At 47.6% G+C, this 13,032-nt stretch overlaps 1 protein-coding gene across 1 annotated transcript in view; it reads left to right on the plus strand.

The window, feature by feature from the left end:
• The window catches only part of LOC147428157 (calmodulin-binding transcription activator 2-like), a 111,715-nt gene that overhangs the window by 43,687 nt on the left and 54,996 nt on the right, over positions 1-13,032 (plus strand). The window contains exons 5-10 of the mRNA XM_086497557.1: positions 4,947-4,992; positions 5,088-5,553; positions 5,695-5,975; positions 6,118-6,360; positions 6,443-7,176; positions 7,445-8,021. Coding sequence (XP_086353683.1) covers positions 4,947-4,992; positions 5,088-5,553; positions 5,695-5,975; positions 6,118-6,360; positions 6,443-7,176; positions 7,445-8,021 — 2,347 coding nt within the window. The remainder of the gene's footprint in view (positions 1-4,946; positions 4,993-5,087; positions 5,554-5,694; positions 5,976-6,117; positions 6,361-6,442; positions 7,177-7,444; positions 8,022-13,032) is intronic.

Here is a 13,032-nt window from a genome sequence, read left to right on the forward strand (position 1 = left end):
AGTCAGGTGCTTTTGGCAGGAGGTAGAGGTGAGCGCTTCATGCTCACACGATCGGTCAGACAGGGTTGTCCTCTTGCCCCCTTTCTCTTTCTGTTCTATGCGGAGGCGATGAGCAGATTTTTGGTGTCACAGCAGGTTGGTTTGAGGGGCTTAGCACTCCCTCTACGGGGAGATGAGCTTCTGGACGCTGAGTTTGCCGACGACTCAGCCTTGTACTTAGAGGGCCATGAGGCCAATTTACACAGATGTGGGCAGGCTTTGGAGACCTTCTGCTGTGCATCGGGCGCATTGATCAACTGGAGAAAGACAGTAGCTTTCTCGGTTGGTAGTGCTCCTGTGCCAGATTGGATGCCAGGAGAGGGTTTCAGGTGGATTCCTCCAGGGACTGCAGTTCGGTACTTGGGTTGTCAGGTTGGTTTGGATTTGTCCCCCGAGCAGCAGATTGCTCCTCTTCTCCTGTCCATCAGGAGAAAGCTGTTACATTGGAGCTCAGCCCGACTTTCGCTGGCTGGTAGAGTAGTAGTTGCCAACCAGGTGTTGTTGGCGACTATGTGGTACATCACTTCTTGCTGGATCTTCTCGAGTTCTTGCATCAGCCAGGTAGAGAGGCTGATCAGGAACTTCCTTTGGTCAGGTCGCGACACTCAGATTGCCCGAGCCAAGGTGGCTTGGTCGGTCATCACACTTCCTTGTTCTCAGGGAGGGCTTGGGATCATTGATCCAGCACAGCAGAGCAGAGCCCTTCTTGGGAAGTTTGTCGTCAGAGGACTTCTTCCAGGCGAGGAGCCCTGGAAGGAGTTCTTGTTGCAGAGGCTTCGTGCCAGGGTGCCTCAGTCAGGAGGCCCTTGGCAACCTTCGACCAGATGGATCTTTACAGAGTTGCGTCGAGTTGGTTTGAGCAGGAGACTGGAGGACCGATTCGCTATGAGTCTGCTTCGTTCTTGGGAGCTATTACGGCGTGGCCTAGAGCAGAGACAGCCGACGTGCACGGAGGAGCGCCTACGGCAGCCCCTCGTCTGGAACCCCATGGTTAGCACTCAGCGAGGCCACTTGGTTGGGAGTAGGCCTCATGTTTCTTGGGGTCCCATGCCAGCAGGTCCAGCGCACTCTCTAGGTGACTGGCTAGAGTTCACAGGTTTGTCAGAGGAGGTGCAGGTTGTCCAGCTACAGGGCATGAGAGGGGTTCAGAGCATGTGTCAGGACATCTCAGAGTCAGTTCCAGCTGACTGGCTCACGCCTCTCGAGCCAGTAGCACCCCGGTGGATGGGAGCCTCCACACGACTGGAGGTTCTCATTTCAGTCAGGGCTTGCTCAGAGACTGTCCCAGCCCTATTCTTCGAGCTTCAGGGTGAGGGACGACTACAGAGAGTTGCAGTAGAGGCCCCGCAGGTAGCAGAGTGTTGTTTCCAGAGGATCCGAGTTGTGGGCATCTGTGGGAGGACTTGCGTCATAGACCCTGACCCAGCAGCTCTTGAGACAGGACACTGGAGGCTATGGACTTGGGAGTGCTGTCCACTGGCACGAGTACAGTGGGATCCTGGTGAGTGGCTATGGAGGGACCCATTCTCTTCTGCAGACCGCCCAGGAGTCCCTTTCTTTCAGTACACTGTTCGGCTTGGACGTCATATACTTGCAGCACAGAGTGAGGCCCGCCCCGCTGCAGCACGTCATTGGCAGGAGGAGGGTCTCACAGTTGAGTTCTTGGCAGCTTTTTGGCAGAGGCTGTGGGACTCCAGACAGCCGAGGCGCGTCACCTTGTTCCAGTGGTTGGTTGCACACAGAGCCACAGTAGTAGGGAGCTGGCTTGTACATAGTGGTCTCTCGGCCGCATGTACAGCCTGTGACCAGTTGGTGGAGAGTCAGCGTCACTGTCTTTGGGACTGTCCCTCGGCCCAGCAGGTGTGGCTACGAGTTCTTCGGCTGATGCCTGCCCTCTCCACGGCTCGACAGTACACTTGGGGGGCAGCGGCTTGGTCCACCCTCACGGGCCCGGCACTTCAGTTTGAGCTATCTTCCACCAGCAGGATGATAGTGATACAGGGGGGTCGACCTACACTCCAGCCTGCTACGGACCTTATTCCACAGGAGTGGAGCAGTGAGAGAGCGGAGTGTTGGGAGCTCATCAGCGGCCTAGCTCTCTGGTTCATCTGGCGGGCCCGTTGTTTCCGCATCTTTGAGGCTCGCCTTGTACCACCAGCAGAGACTGTTCGTGACTTTTGGCTAGAGCTGATCCATACTCTCAGAGGACAGCTTGAGGGACTACAGGGCAGCTCCGACCGCATGCGGGAGCGCCGCGAGGCTTTCCTTCGACTCTGGCGCCCTGGGCTGTTCTACTCCATGGTCCAGGGGGTGCTTAGATGGCACTACTGTCCACCTGTGTGGCTTTTCCCTCCTCCCATCTCTTGATTTAGCCCCATTGTACATATGCTGTTTTCTCATTGGGAGAGTCTCCCCACCATGCTTGTTGTAGCCCTCTCTTGCAGAGGTGGATGTAGTAGCCCAATGGGCAGTTTTCATTAACTAATAGAAGGATCTTTTTCTCAAAAAAAAAAAATAAAAAAAAAATATGGAGTTTTGTTTTCCCTTGATTGTGTTTGGAAATTGTGCACCTTTTAAATCATAAAATGCTTAAAGTGAGAAATTCATGCAAGCCGGGCAGCTAACTTTTGCTGTTTTGCAATGCTGTCAATCCCTAGCAGGAACAGTTGAACAATAATTATAGTGATAAACCATAAAGCATACATAGTGTGTATGTAAGATTGATAGCTAAAGACAAAATGATTGCCATATCACTAGCAGAGTCTAAATCATACATAGGCTGCAAAAGGAAACTGCAATATGTCCAGCAAAGATGACAATCTATGGCTCGAAGATGCAGGAATTTTTAGGGTTTCAGACTGAACCTTGACAATGAACCTTGACAATGTAGTAAGAAGTCCTGGTCATGGGATGTGCTCCGACCGTGAAGCCGGGGTGAGCGCAACCGTCGTAACAATCTGGGTACTCCATCCAATCGTTACAACAGGTTTGGTGTGCAGATCCTGCACATAAGACAACTCTAGTCCATCAAACACATCTTTAGAAAGGCCAGTGCGTCCTTGGATGTGATGACTAGATAGGTGTTGTGCAAGTCAAGACGCACATCTGAGATCACATGGGGATAACGATATTGATGATTCATGAATGTTATCCAAAATCTACTGTGGACTAGGATATGTGCTATTGCATCATAATCATTCCATCTGTGAATATTCATGGGCATGATTGCATGCTAACAGTGTCTAATGAGATTTAGCGCTTTGTTAGTTTCATAGGTGTACTTGAGGGCGATTATTCTTTTTTATGGTTGCATCCTTTTGCTTGCCTAACCCCTTGTTTCCATACCATATGTACGGGACGCACAAGACGTATTCTACTGATCGGTTTGTCTCACAAATGACATTTTCAATTAGCATAGATGTGGTAGTCGAGCGATACTTCGTGCTTTCAAGTTCTTTCTTATATTTTGATAGCATCATTGTAGACTCACTTGAAATTTCAGTTTTATATGTGTAAGTTATATGAACTTTTATCTTTGATCAACAATGCTAGTAATAAAATAAGTTTCTGTATTCTTTTAAGACATTGCGTACCTTACATATCTTATCCAAGGGGACAAACAATGCGCGTATCGTATACGTACCTAACGTATGGGTCCTAATGTACCTAACTACCTGGCTCTTTTTTTTTTGGGGGGGGGGGGGGGGGGGGGGGGCACGGGGTTCACAAAATGATGACATCTCATAGCCGTGGCCAACTAGAGCAAAGTAGGTATCGAATCTGATAGCAATAAAAGACCCACTGAAGCAACAATATGGACATCCATGATTTTTGCGATTGAGTTCACCACAATTAAGGGTATGGCTTTCTTCCTGTCTACTCTCAAAGCTACCATCATCATGGGGAACATTCATGGACATAATCACTTTGCAGAAGGTTTCATCCTTTGTTTGATCCATCGGTGACTCTCATATTTGACTAGGGTGATTGGGAAGCCTCGGAAGGATAGAGATTCCGGAGGAGTGTCTGTCCAAAGGTGAACATGCAAAGGAGGAGGACAAGGGATCCTCTATTGCTTCTTCTGCCACCACACACTCTTCAAGTGAGAAGTCTGAATCCTGTGCAATGCTAATCTTGTCATTATCATGCAGGAAGGAGCATATAGCTCCTAAAGGCCTCAAGAAGAAGAGGAACTTGCAACACGAGTGTGGGCAAAGGTAGGGCTTTCACTGTGGGGAAAATTGTGTTTCCAGCAAAGGTGCATGTATCCCTCCCCCTCAGTGGAGTGGATATGTGGACAATGGACTCAGAACTAACTATATACGAGCATGCACCTATTCTTGAGCCCAAACAACGTGACTAGGGATGTTGTAGGTATTATCCAAGCTATGCATAATAAAGATAATGATCTGTCAATTTTTGTGTGGATATGCAGCCTAGTTAAGGCCGCATGCTGTCAAGTTTTTAAGATAATGTTTAAATTGGTTGTGTATCGCTTCATTAAAGGTCTGTTTGCTGTAGAAATACGTCCCAGTTTGTATCTTATTTACCAAAGAAGAATGTGCTCTATTGTTTAATATATCTGTGTTATATTCTGAGTGTGACATTAAGGAATCAAGTCTTTGCACTCTATTGTACTTGATGTAAAGGACTTTCAAGTGGTGTTTCTGTTGTAAATTCAAGTATTAAATTTTATATAATCTTGTTTCAACCTCTCTTTTCTGTTAAGTTTTGTTGTGTCTTGATTGTGTGTTGCATAAATTCACAATTTTGGAATCTACGGTTTTTACGCTCTGTTGGTATTTTGGGCATTAGGCATGCCTTTTTCTATAATGTGGACATTCTAGTCAAGCACAAAAATATTCATATCTAATTTCGTACTGCTGTTTTTTGTGCTTCCTCTTCAGCGGCTATGAGAACATAGTTCTGGTGCATTACCGCGAAGTAACTGAGGTTGTGCTTCTTACAATCTTGTGTTAGTTTTTTTAGATTGCTTCTTAGCTAGATCTGGTTCTAGGTACTAAAAGATTTGTCGTTTCTCATAACAGGGAAGCAGACTTGAGGCTTCGCCCCCTACATTCGAAGAAAACTTTGGGCAAGCTTATTCACAGATACAATCCCCAAACATGATGTATGGAAATACAAATTATTTAACATCAAGCTTCATTTCAAGCCCATCTGAGGTGGTCAGTTCAAGTCACAACTCACAAGAGGGCCTTCTTGACGTAGATTCCGGAGATGAATTTGGAGAAAATCAGAGGCTCAGAGAGACAATATCTCCAGAATCTGTGCTTGAAAATTCAATGGGTTTGGATTCATCAGCTTGCACTGATTATGCTCCAAGTTCAGTAGCTCCAGGTGCATTTACCATGGCGCATGCTTCAAGACCCATAGGTTCCACATTATCAAATCCAGTAGTCAATAATATTTCCCAATGTCGACATGAGCTTCAGTTTCAAACAGCAACTAGCCGAGACCCATATGGACAAGGGGCTTTAAATAAGGATTTGGAAGGTAGGTGCAACATAATTTTATAGGTGCTTGGTTTTTTGGGTTAGCTGTTGAACCATCACTATCTGTGCACATTAAATTAAAGCGTAGTTAAGTCAGCACAAGTTTGTCTCCTGACTCTTTATTTATGTCTATGCTATGCAGATAGTTTAGCAGCCATACAGTGGTCTAATATACTTGAGAGCCCTTTCTCAGCTGGGGACAACTCTGGTGGTAACTGGAGAGGGTTTCAACCATCTCAACAGTCAGCAGTTGTGAAGAATCCTGATTTTGCAGCAGGCTCTTATAATGACCAACTGGCCTTGAGAGACTCGGAAGTATATTTGGGGCAAGGTGTGGCCTCTAATGAGGCCTGGTCATTGGACCTAGAAAACAAATCAGATGCAGAGTATCCAACAGCTGTGAGACAACAGTCAAAACCTGGGGTAAATATTTGTCATGATCCGTTTTGAGTGCTCTATGAATCTCTGAAATTTGGGATGTGTTTTATACTGCTCTCTCCAGTTTTCAAATCAAACTTCCAATAGTTGCTAAGCTTTAATAACTGACCACAGTTCTTCTGGCCAGGAAATACAAGCAACAAACGATGGTCTTTTGTCACCAACGGTTTCTCTTTTTATGCAATCTATCTCTACAGACTTAACAATTCCCACTGTGGGGACTTCTTGGGGAAACATCTCAAAAATACAGTATGCAGTTCCCAATGCCTCAAGCTTGCCACAGCAAACTCGTTTTCACACTGCCCCAGAAATATTGCTGGACATTGTAGATTTTGCACCAGAATGGTCGTATGCTTTTGGAAAGACAAAGGTTTTTTTTCTATTATGTTTTTCTTGAAATCTAAAGGAAGTGCTGAGGCATATCATCTTTAAGTTGGCCTTGATATTTTCAGGTTCTGGTAATTGGTGTTTTCTTGGATTCTACAAGGAACTATTCAGGTGCAAGGTGGTCTTGTAAGTTTGGGGATGTTGAAGTACCGGCAGATGTTTTACAACCTGGCATCTTGCGATGTACAACTCCTCCTCTTGAACCAGGAAGATTCTCATTTTGTGTAACATGTGGTGATGGAGTTTCCTGTAGTAATGTGAAGGAGTTTGAATTTCGAGTCAAGTCCTTTGTTGAGTCTTCAGAAAAGCCGCTGATTAGTGACAGAAAGTTAGAGACAGACAAACAAGTAAGACAAAAAGAACAAGCTATGCTTCATCAAACAAGACTTGCCAAATATCTTCTAACAACAGAAGACAAAGCATCTACTCAAGAACAAGAACAATCCAGCAATACTGCTCCTACTCAGCAACGGAATGAAAAACTAGACCTTTTGTTGGTTGATGACATTAGTTGGAGTCAGATTGAGTCTCTGATTAGAAGGGACCAACACCCCTACGAGGATGCGAAGGTAATGCTGGGACAAACATTTTTCAAATATGCACTTCATCAATGGCTACAGAGAAAGTCCAATGGAGAAAGTATTACTGCGCTTGATGAGCATGGTCTCGGGGTTTTACACATGGTAGCTGCATTGGGGTATGAGTGGGCCATTCCTCCTCTGTTAGCAGCTGGTGTCGGAGTCAATTCTCGTGATGAACGTGGATGGACGGCTTTACACTGGGCTGCTTTTTGTGGCAGGTAAGATCTATCTACCATCTGATTGGTGTGCATGCACTACAGGACATCCACTGCTGGTTGCGGATATTTCTTCAGCTTCACTAGTCATTCTAGTTATTCTGCTTTTAGCTAGGAATCTAACACATAGTACCTTTATAGGGAGAAGGTTATTGCATGCCTACTTGGACTACATGACATCCACTGCTGGTTGCGGATTTTTCTTCAGTTTCAGTAGTCATTCTAGTTATCCTGCTTTTAGCTAGGAGTCTAACACATATTACCTTTGTAGGGAGAAGGTTATTGCACTATTACTTGCTGCAGGTGCTTCTGCTGGTGCTCTTACTGATCCTACGCCTAGTGATCCAACTGGAAGAACTGCATCTGATTTGGCAGCAAGTCATGGGCATGATGGAATAGCTGCTTATCTGGGCGAGGCAATTGTAACGAGTCATTTTACATCTTTAAATTTAAGTGAAATGAGTAAGCTATCAGTGGCAGTGGCATGTGACCAAGCTATTGGAGTCATGTCAGAGAGAAGTACAGTAGTGGGTGCAAATTTGGGTGTTGATGACCTTTCTTTAAGTCTTGCTGCAGTTCGAAATGCATCTCAAGCAGAAGCATGCATAACAGCAACTTTTCGTGCATATTCATTTCAAAGAAAGAAAGAAAAGGAAGAGTCTGTTCTGGATGAGTATGGAATGCTAGAGGAGGAGGCTCGAGCCTTTGCTGCTGCACAGTCAACCTCTCGGGGTTATTTGCCCCTCGAGAAGTCAAACCTGGCAGCGACACAAATACAATGCAAATATCGAGGGTGGAAAGTTCGAAGCGATTTCCTATCTTTGAAGAAACATGTTGTGAGAATTCAGGTAATCGTCACAACCCACCCCAACAAACCCCCCCCCCCCCCCCCAACACCACAAACCCCCTGCCCCCGCTTGCCCACTCAAACAAAAAAAAAGGATCATCAACTCACACAAGCATGAAAACAAAGCAAAGCGCACGGAGGTGTATGCGCAAGCACGTGTGCACACACAAGTAACTGAAGATGGAAAAGATTCTCCTGGTAGGAGATATTATTTAGATATTATTTTGACGGCAGGAAGCATTGTGGTATTGTTTTTACTTTGGAGGTGGATGCCGGTTCCCTTTGGGCATGCTCTCCTCTGGATCTTGGTGAGAGATTGATCTTCCTAGCTCCGCAGGAAGAAGACGATAATAATGCTAGCTCAGAAAACAGATTTCTTTTTCGGGGCTTCCGACGCAGTTCACGTGGCCATAGTACTACAGCCTTTTGTATCTATTTAATTATCTCTGTCAAGCTTGAGTCAAAAGTCCCATCTATCAGAGTGGCAATGGCTCCCTCCATGGATTTTCCTTAGTGTGCCTTTCAAATGAAAGGGGGCTATTCGCTTCGCAAAGATCACAGGAGAAAATTGCGATCATGGTTGTGTCATTCAATTTGTGAATCCATGGCTGGAGTCTCAGAAGATTCCACTGGTATACCAAATCAATGTTTGAGATGCAATATGATGGAACATCTTGTGAAAGATTGTAACAAGGAGCTACAGAGATAACCCCATTTAAGGGCAGCCAGATTTTCGAGACATCAGTCACACAATATATCTATAGAAAGAAAGAAAGCCTATAAAAAGTTTCAAAGAGGCCAATGTGGCCTATGACACCAAAACAGAAAATCAGAAATGTATCTTTCATCTAATGGAATAGAAAACCCAGCCTAAAGCTAGAAAGGCTGAAAAACTGCCTTAAAAAAGTACATCTTTCGTCCAAAAAAACTTGATATCATTAAGAATCTCTCTCTCAGGGCATGGAGAATTGTATATCTGCACGATTGAGATGCCTTGGCTTCTTCCTCTTGTAATGCTCACTAATAGCTCTGATCTACCGTCTATAGAGAGCCCAAATAGTGTAGGTGAAAGTGGGCATTCCCTATTTTACACTTATGGTACTACTATCTGCACCTGACATACCTGCAGGGGCTTGCACTTCGTCTGTCACTCTCTCATATAGGGCAAAAACACTCCATCGTATCTCCACAGGAACTCAAATTTCATGTGGTCTCCTCATGAGTCTCCGATGTGAAACCATATCAAATGCTTTCCAGGTATCTACGAAACAGCAATAGATCTTTTTTTGACCTCGACCTACCCTCAATGATTGTTCTCAATGTGAAATAGCGATCTAGAGTAGTGCATCCTTATCAGAACCCAGCTGTCTGCCCAGCTGCTCAAGGCCTGCTCTACAATATATCCTAGATCTTGGCCAACTATAATGCTATTAAGTAGGTGAGCTGATGCTGGTGCGAGTATTTCACAAGCATGTGTATACTGTTTTGCTGCCAAACCATCATGATCATGGGTTTAATCTCAATATAGCATGTTTCACCTTCTTTTTTTTTCCGAGAAAAAGATCCTTCTATTAGTTAATGAAACTGCCCACAGGGCTACAGCCACCTCTTCGAGAGAGGGCTACAACAACCATGAAGGGGAGACTCTCCCAATGAAAAAACAGCATATGTACAATGGGGCTAAATCAAGAAATGGGAGGAGGGAAAAGCCACACAGGTGGACGGTAGTGCGATATGAGTACCCCCTGGACCATGGTGAAAAAAGGCCCAGGACGCTAGAGTCGAAGGAAGGCCTCTCTACGCTCCCGCATGCGGTCGGAGCTGCCCTGGAGTCTCTCTATCTGTCCTCTAAGAGTGTGGATCAGCTGTAGCCAAAGATCGCGAAAAGTCTCTACTGGTGGTACAGGGCGAGCCTCAAAGATGCGGAAACAGCGGGCCCGCCAGATGAACCAGAGTGTCAGGCCACTGATGAGCTCCCAACACTCCTCTCTCTCACTGCACCACTCCTGTGGAGTAAGCTCTGTGGCAGGCTGGAGTGTAGGCCGCCCCTGCATCACTATCATCCTGCTGGTGGAAGATAGCTCAAACTGAAGTGCCGGGCCCGTGAGAGTGGACCAAGCTGCTGGCCCCCAAGTGTACTGCCGAGCCGTGGAAAGAGCAGGCATTAGCCAAAGAACACGAAGCCACACCTGCTGTGCCAAAGGGCAGTCCCAAAGACAATGACGCTGACTCTCTACAAGGTGGCCACAAGCTGTACATGCGGCCGAGAGACCACTATGCACCAGCCAACTCCCAACTGCTGTAGCTCTGTGTGCGACCAGCCACTGAAACAAAGTGACTCGCCTTGGCTGTCTGGAGTCCCACAACCTCTCCCAAAAAGCTGCCAAAAACTCAGCTGTGAGACCCTCCTCCTGCCAATGAGGTGCTGCAACGGGGCGAGCCTCTCTCTGTGCTGCCAGTATGTGACGTCCCAGTCGAACAGTGTACTGAAAGAAAGGGACACCTGGGTGGTCTGCAGAAGAGCAAGGGTCCCTCCAGAGCCACTCTCCAGGGTCCCACTGTACTCGTGCCAGTGGACAACACTCCCAAGCCCACAGCCTCCAATGTCCAGTCTCAAGAGCTACTGGGTCAGGATCGATGACACAAGTCCTCCCACAAATGCCCATCACTCAGATCCTCTGAAAGCAGCACTCTGCCACCTGGGGGGCCTCTACTGCAACTCCCTGTAAGCATCCCTCTCCCTGTAGCTCGAAAAACAGGGAGGGAACAATCTCTGAGCAAGCTCGAACATAGATGAGAACCTCCGGTCGCGTGAAGGCTCCCATCCATCTGGGCGCTGTTGACTCGAGAGGCGTGAGCCACTCAGCTGGTACTGCCTCTGAAATGTCCTGACACATGCTCTGCACCCCTCTCATGCCCTGTAGCTGAAAGCCCTACAGCTCCTCTGACAAGCCTGAAAACTGTAACGAGTCACCTAAAGAGCGTGCTGGACCCGTTGCCATGGAAGCCAGGGAAACATGAGGTCGACTACCAACCAAGTGCCCTCTTTGAGTGCTAACCATGGGGTTCCAAACAAGTGGCTGTCTCGCAGGCGCTCCTCCGTGCAAGTAGGCTGGCGCTGCTCCAGGCCTCGCTGCAAGTGCTCCCAAGATCGAAGCAACCCCACAGCAAAGCGATCCTCGAGTCTCCTGCTCAAACCAACTCTACGCATCTCTGTGAAGATCCATCTGGTCGAAGGTTGCCAGGGGCCTCCTGGCTGAGGCACCCTAGCACGAAGCCGGTGTAATAAGAACTCCTTCCAGGGCTCCTCACCTGGCATCCAGTTGGGCACAGAAGACCTCGGACGATGAACTTCCCAAGAAGGGCTCTGCTCTGCTGTGCTGGGTCAATGATCCCAAGCCCTCCCTGAGAACAAGGAAGAATGATGACCTGCCAAGCCACTTTGGCTCAGGTAGTCAAAGTGTCTCGCCCTGACCAAAGGAAATTCCTGATCAGCCGCTCTACCTGGCTGATATAAGAACTCGAGAAGATCCAGCAAGAAGTGATGTACCACATAGTAGCCAACAGCACCTGGTTGGCCACTACAACTTTGCCAGCCAAAGAAAGTCGTGCGGAGCTCCAATGTAACAACTTCCTCCTGATGGACAGGAGGAGGGGAGCAATCTGCTGCTCGAGAGACAAGTCCAAACCAACCTGACAGCCCAAGTATCGATTTGCAGTCCCCGGGGGAATCCACCTGAAACCCTCACCTGGCATCCAGTTGGGCACAGAAGCACTACCAACCGAGAAAGCCACAGTCTTTCTCCAGTTGATCAGTGCGCCAGATGCACAACAAAAGGTCTCAAGAGCCTGCTCACACCTGTGAAGGTTGGCCTCCTGGCCATCTAAGTACAAGGCTGAGTCGTCAGCAAACTCAGCGTCCAATAGCTCTATCTCCCCGAATAGGGAGTGCTAAGCCCTGTAGACCAACCTGCTGCGACACCAAAAACCTGCTCATCGCCTTAGCATAGAGCCCGAGCGTGTGAGCATGAAACGATCACCTCTACTTCCTGCCAAAAGAACCTGTTTGTGTGCCTGTCTGTACAAAGCGGACACCCCTCTGATCCAAGCATCTGAGAAGCCCATCCTGCATAGAGTGCCCTCTAGAAAGTTCCAGTCAACTCTGTCGTAAGCCTCTCAAAATCGAGAAGAAGAATCACCAGGTCCTCACCACGGAGCCGCGCTAGGGCAGAAGCCTCCCAAAAAGTAAAGATGTTGTCAAGGATACTGCGCTCCTTGACAAAAACTGTCTAAGTCCCATGTATAAGGCTCTCTAGAAGTGGCTGGATCCTCAAACTTAGAGCCTTGGCAAGAATTTTGTAGGCTGAGTTGAGGATGGTGATGGGGCGCCACTGTCGAATCTCATCCAAGGAGCCACCCTCCTTGGGAATGAGGTAGATCAGACCCTCACTCATGCTGTCAGGCATCACTTCAGTGTGCAAGATGTACTGAAAAGCACTACAGAGATTTGGGCCAAGCAAGTCCCAGTACTCCAAGAAAAAACTGGGAGTCAATCCATCCTCACCTGGACAGCTACCACGGGGGAGTGCACTAAGAGCCGTGTGCACCTCCTCAAGCTGAAGTGGCAGCTTAAGCCTCTGACGCATCTCCTCAGTCACAAGGCAAGGCATCTGTGCCCACACCTGCTCCCTGCATGCATCCTGACGCTCTGACTAAGGCTCTGCAGACAGTAACTCACGGTCAAAGTCAGTAGCAACTGCACGCATATCCTCTGGCTCAAAAGCAACTGACCCGTCGGGCCTCCTCAACTGACTGACCTTGGCATGCAAGTGCTGAGGTTCCACTGCCTTGAAGAAAGCACCAGTCACTCTTTCGCCCTCTTGTGTCCACTGAGATGCCTGTCGATGGAAAGCAAACTTATGTCGCCGCTCCTCTGTGCTAACAAGCTCCTGGCGAGCCTGCTGTAGCTGCTCTTCCAACCAAGGACTCTCTGGATGCTGCTCCTGCATCCT

Source organism: Adiantum capillus-veneris, chromosome 23 (assembly GCF_014529385.1).
Source record: "Adiantum capillus-veneris isolate H3 chromosome 23, ASM1452938v2, whole genome shotgun sequence".
NCBI lineage: Eukaryota > Viridiplantae > Streptophyta > Polypodiopsida > Polypodiales > Pteridaceae > Adiantum > Adiantum capillus-veneris.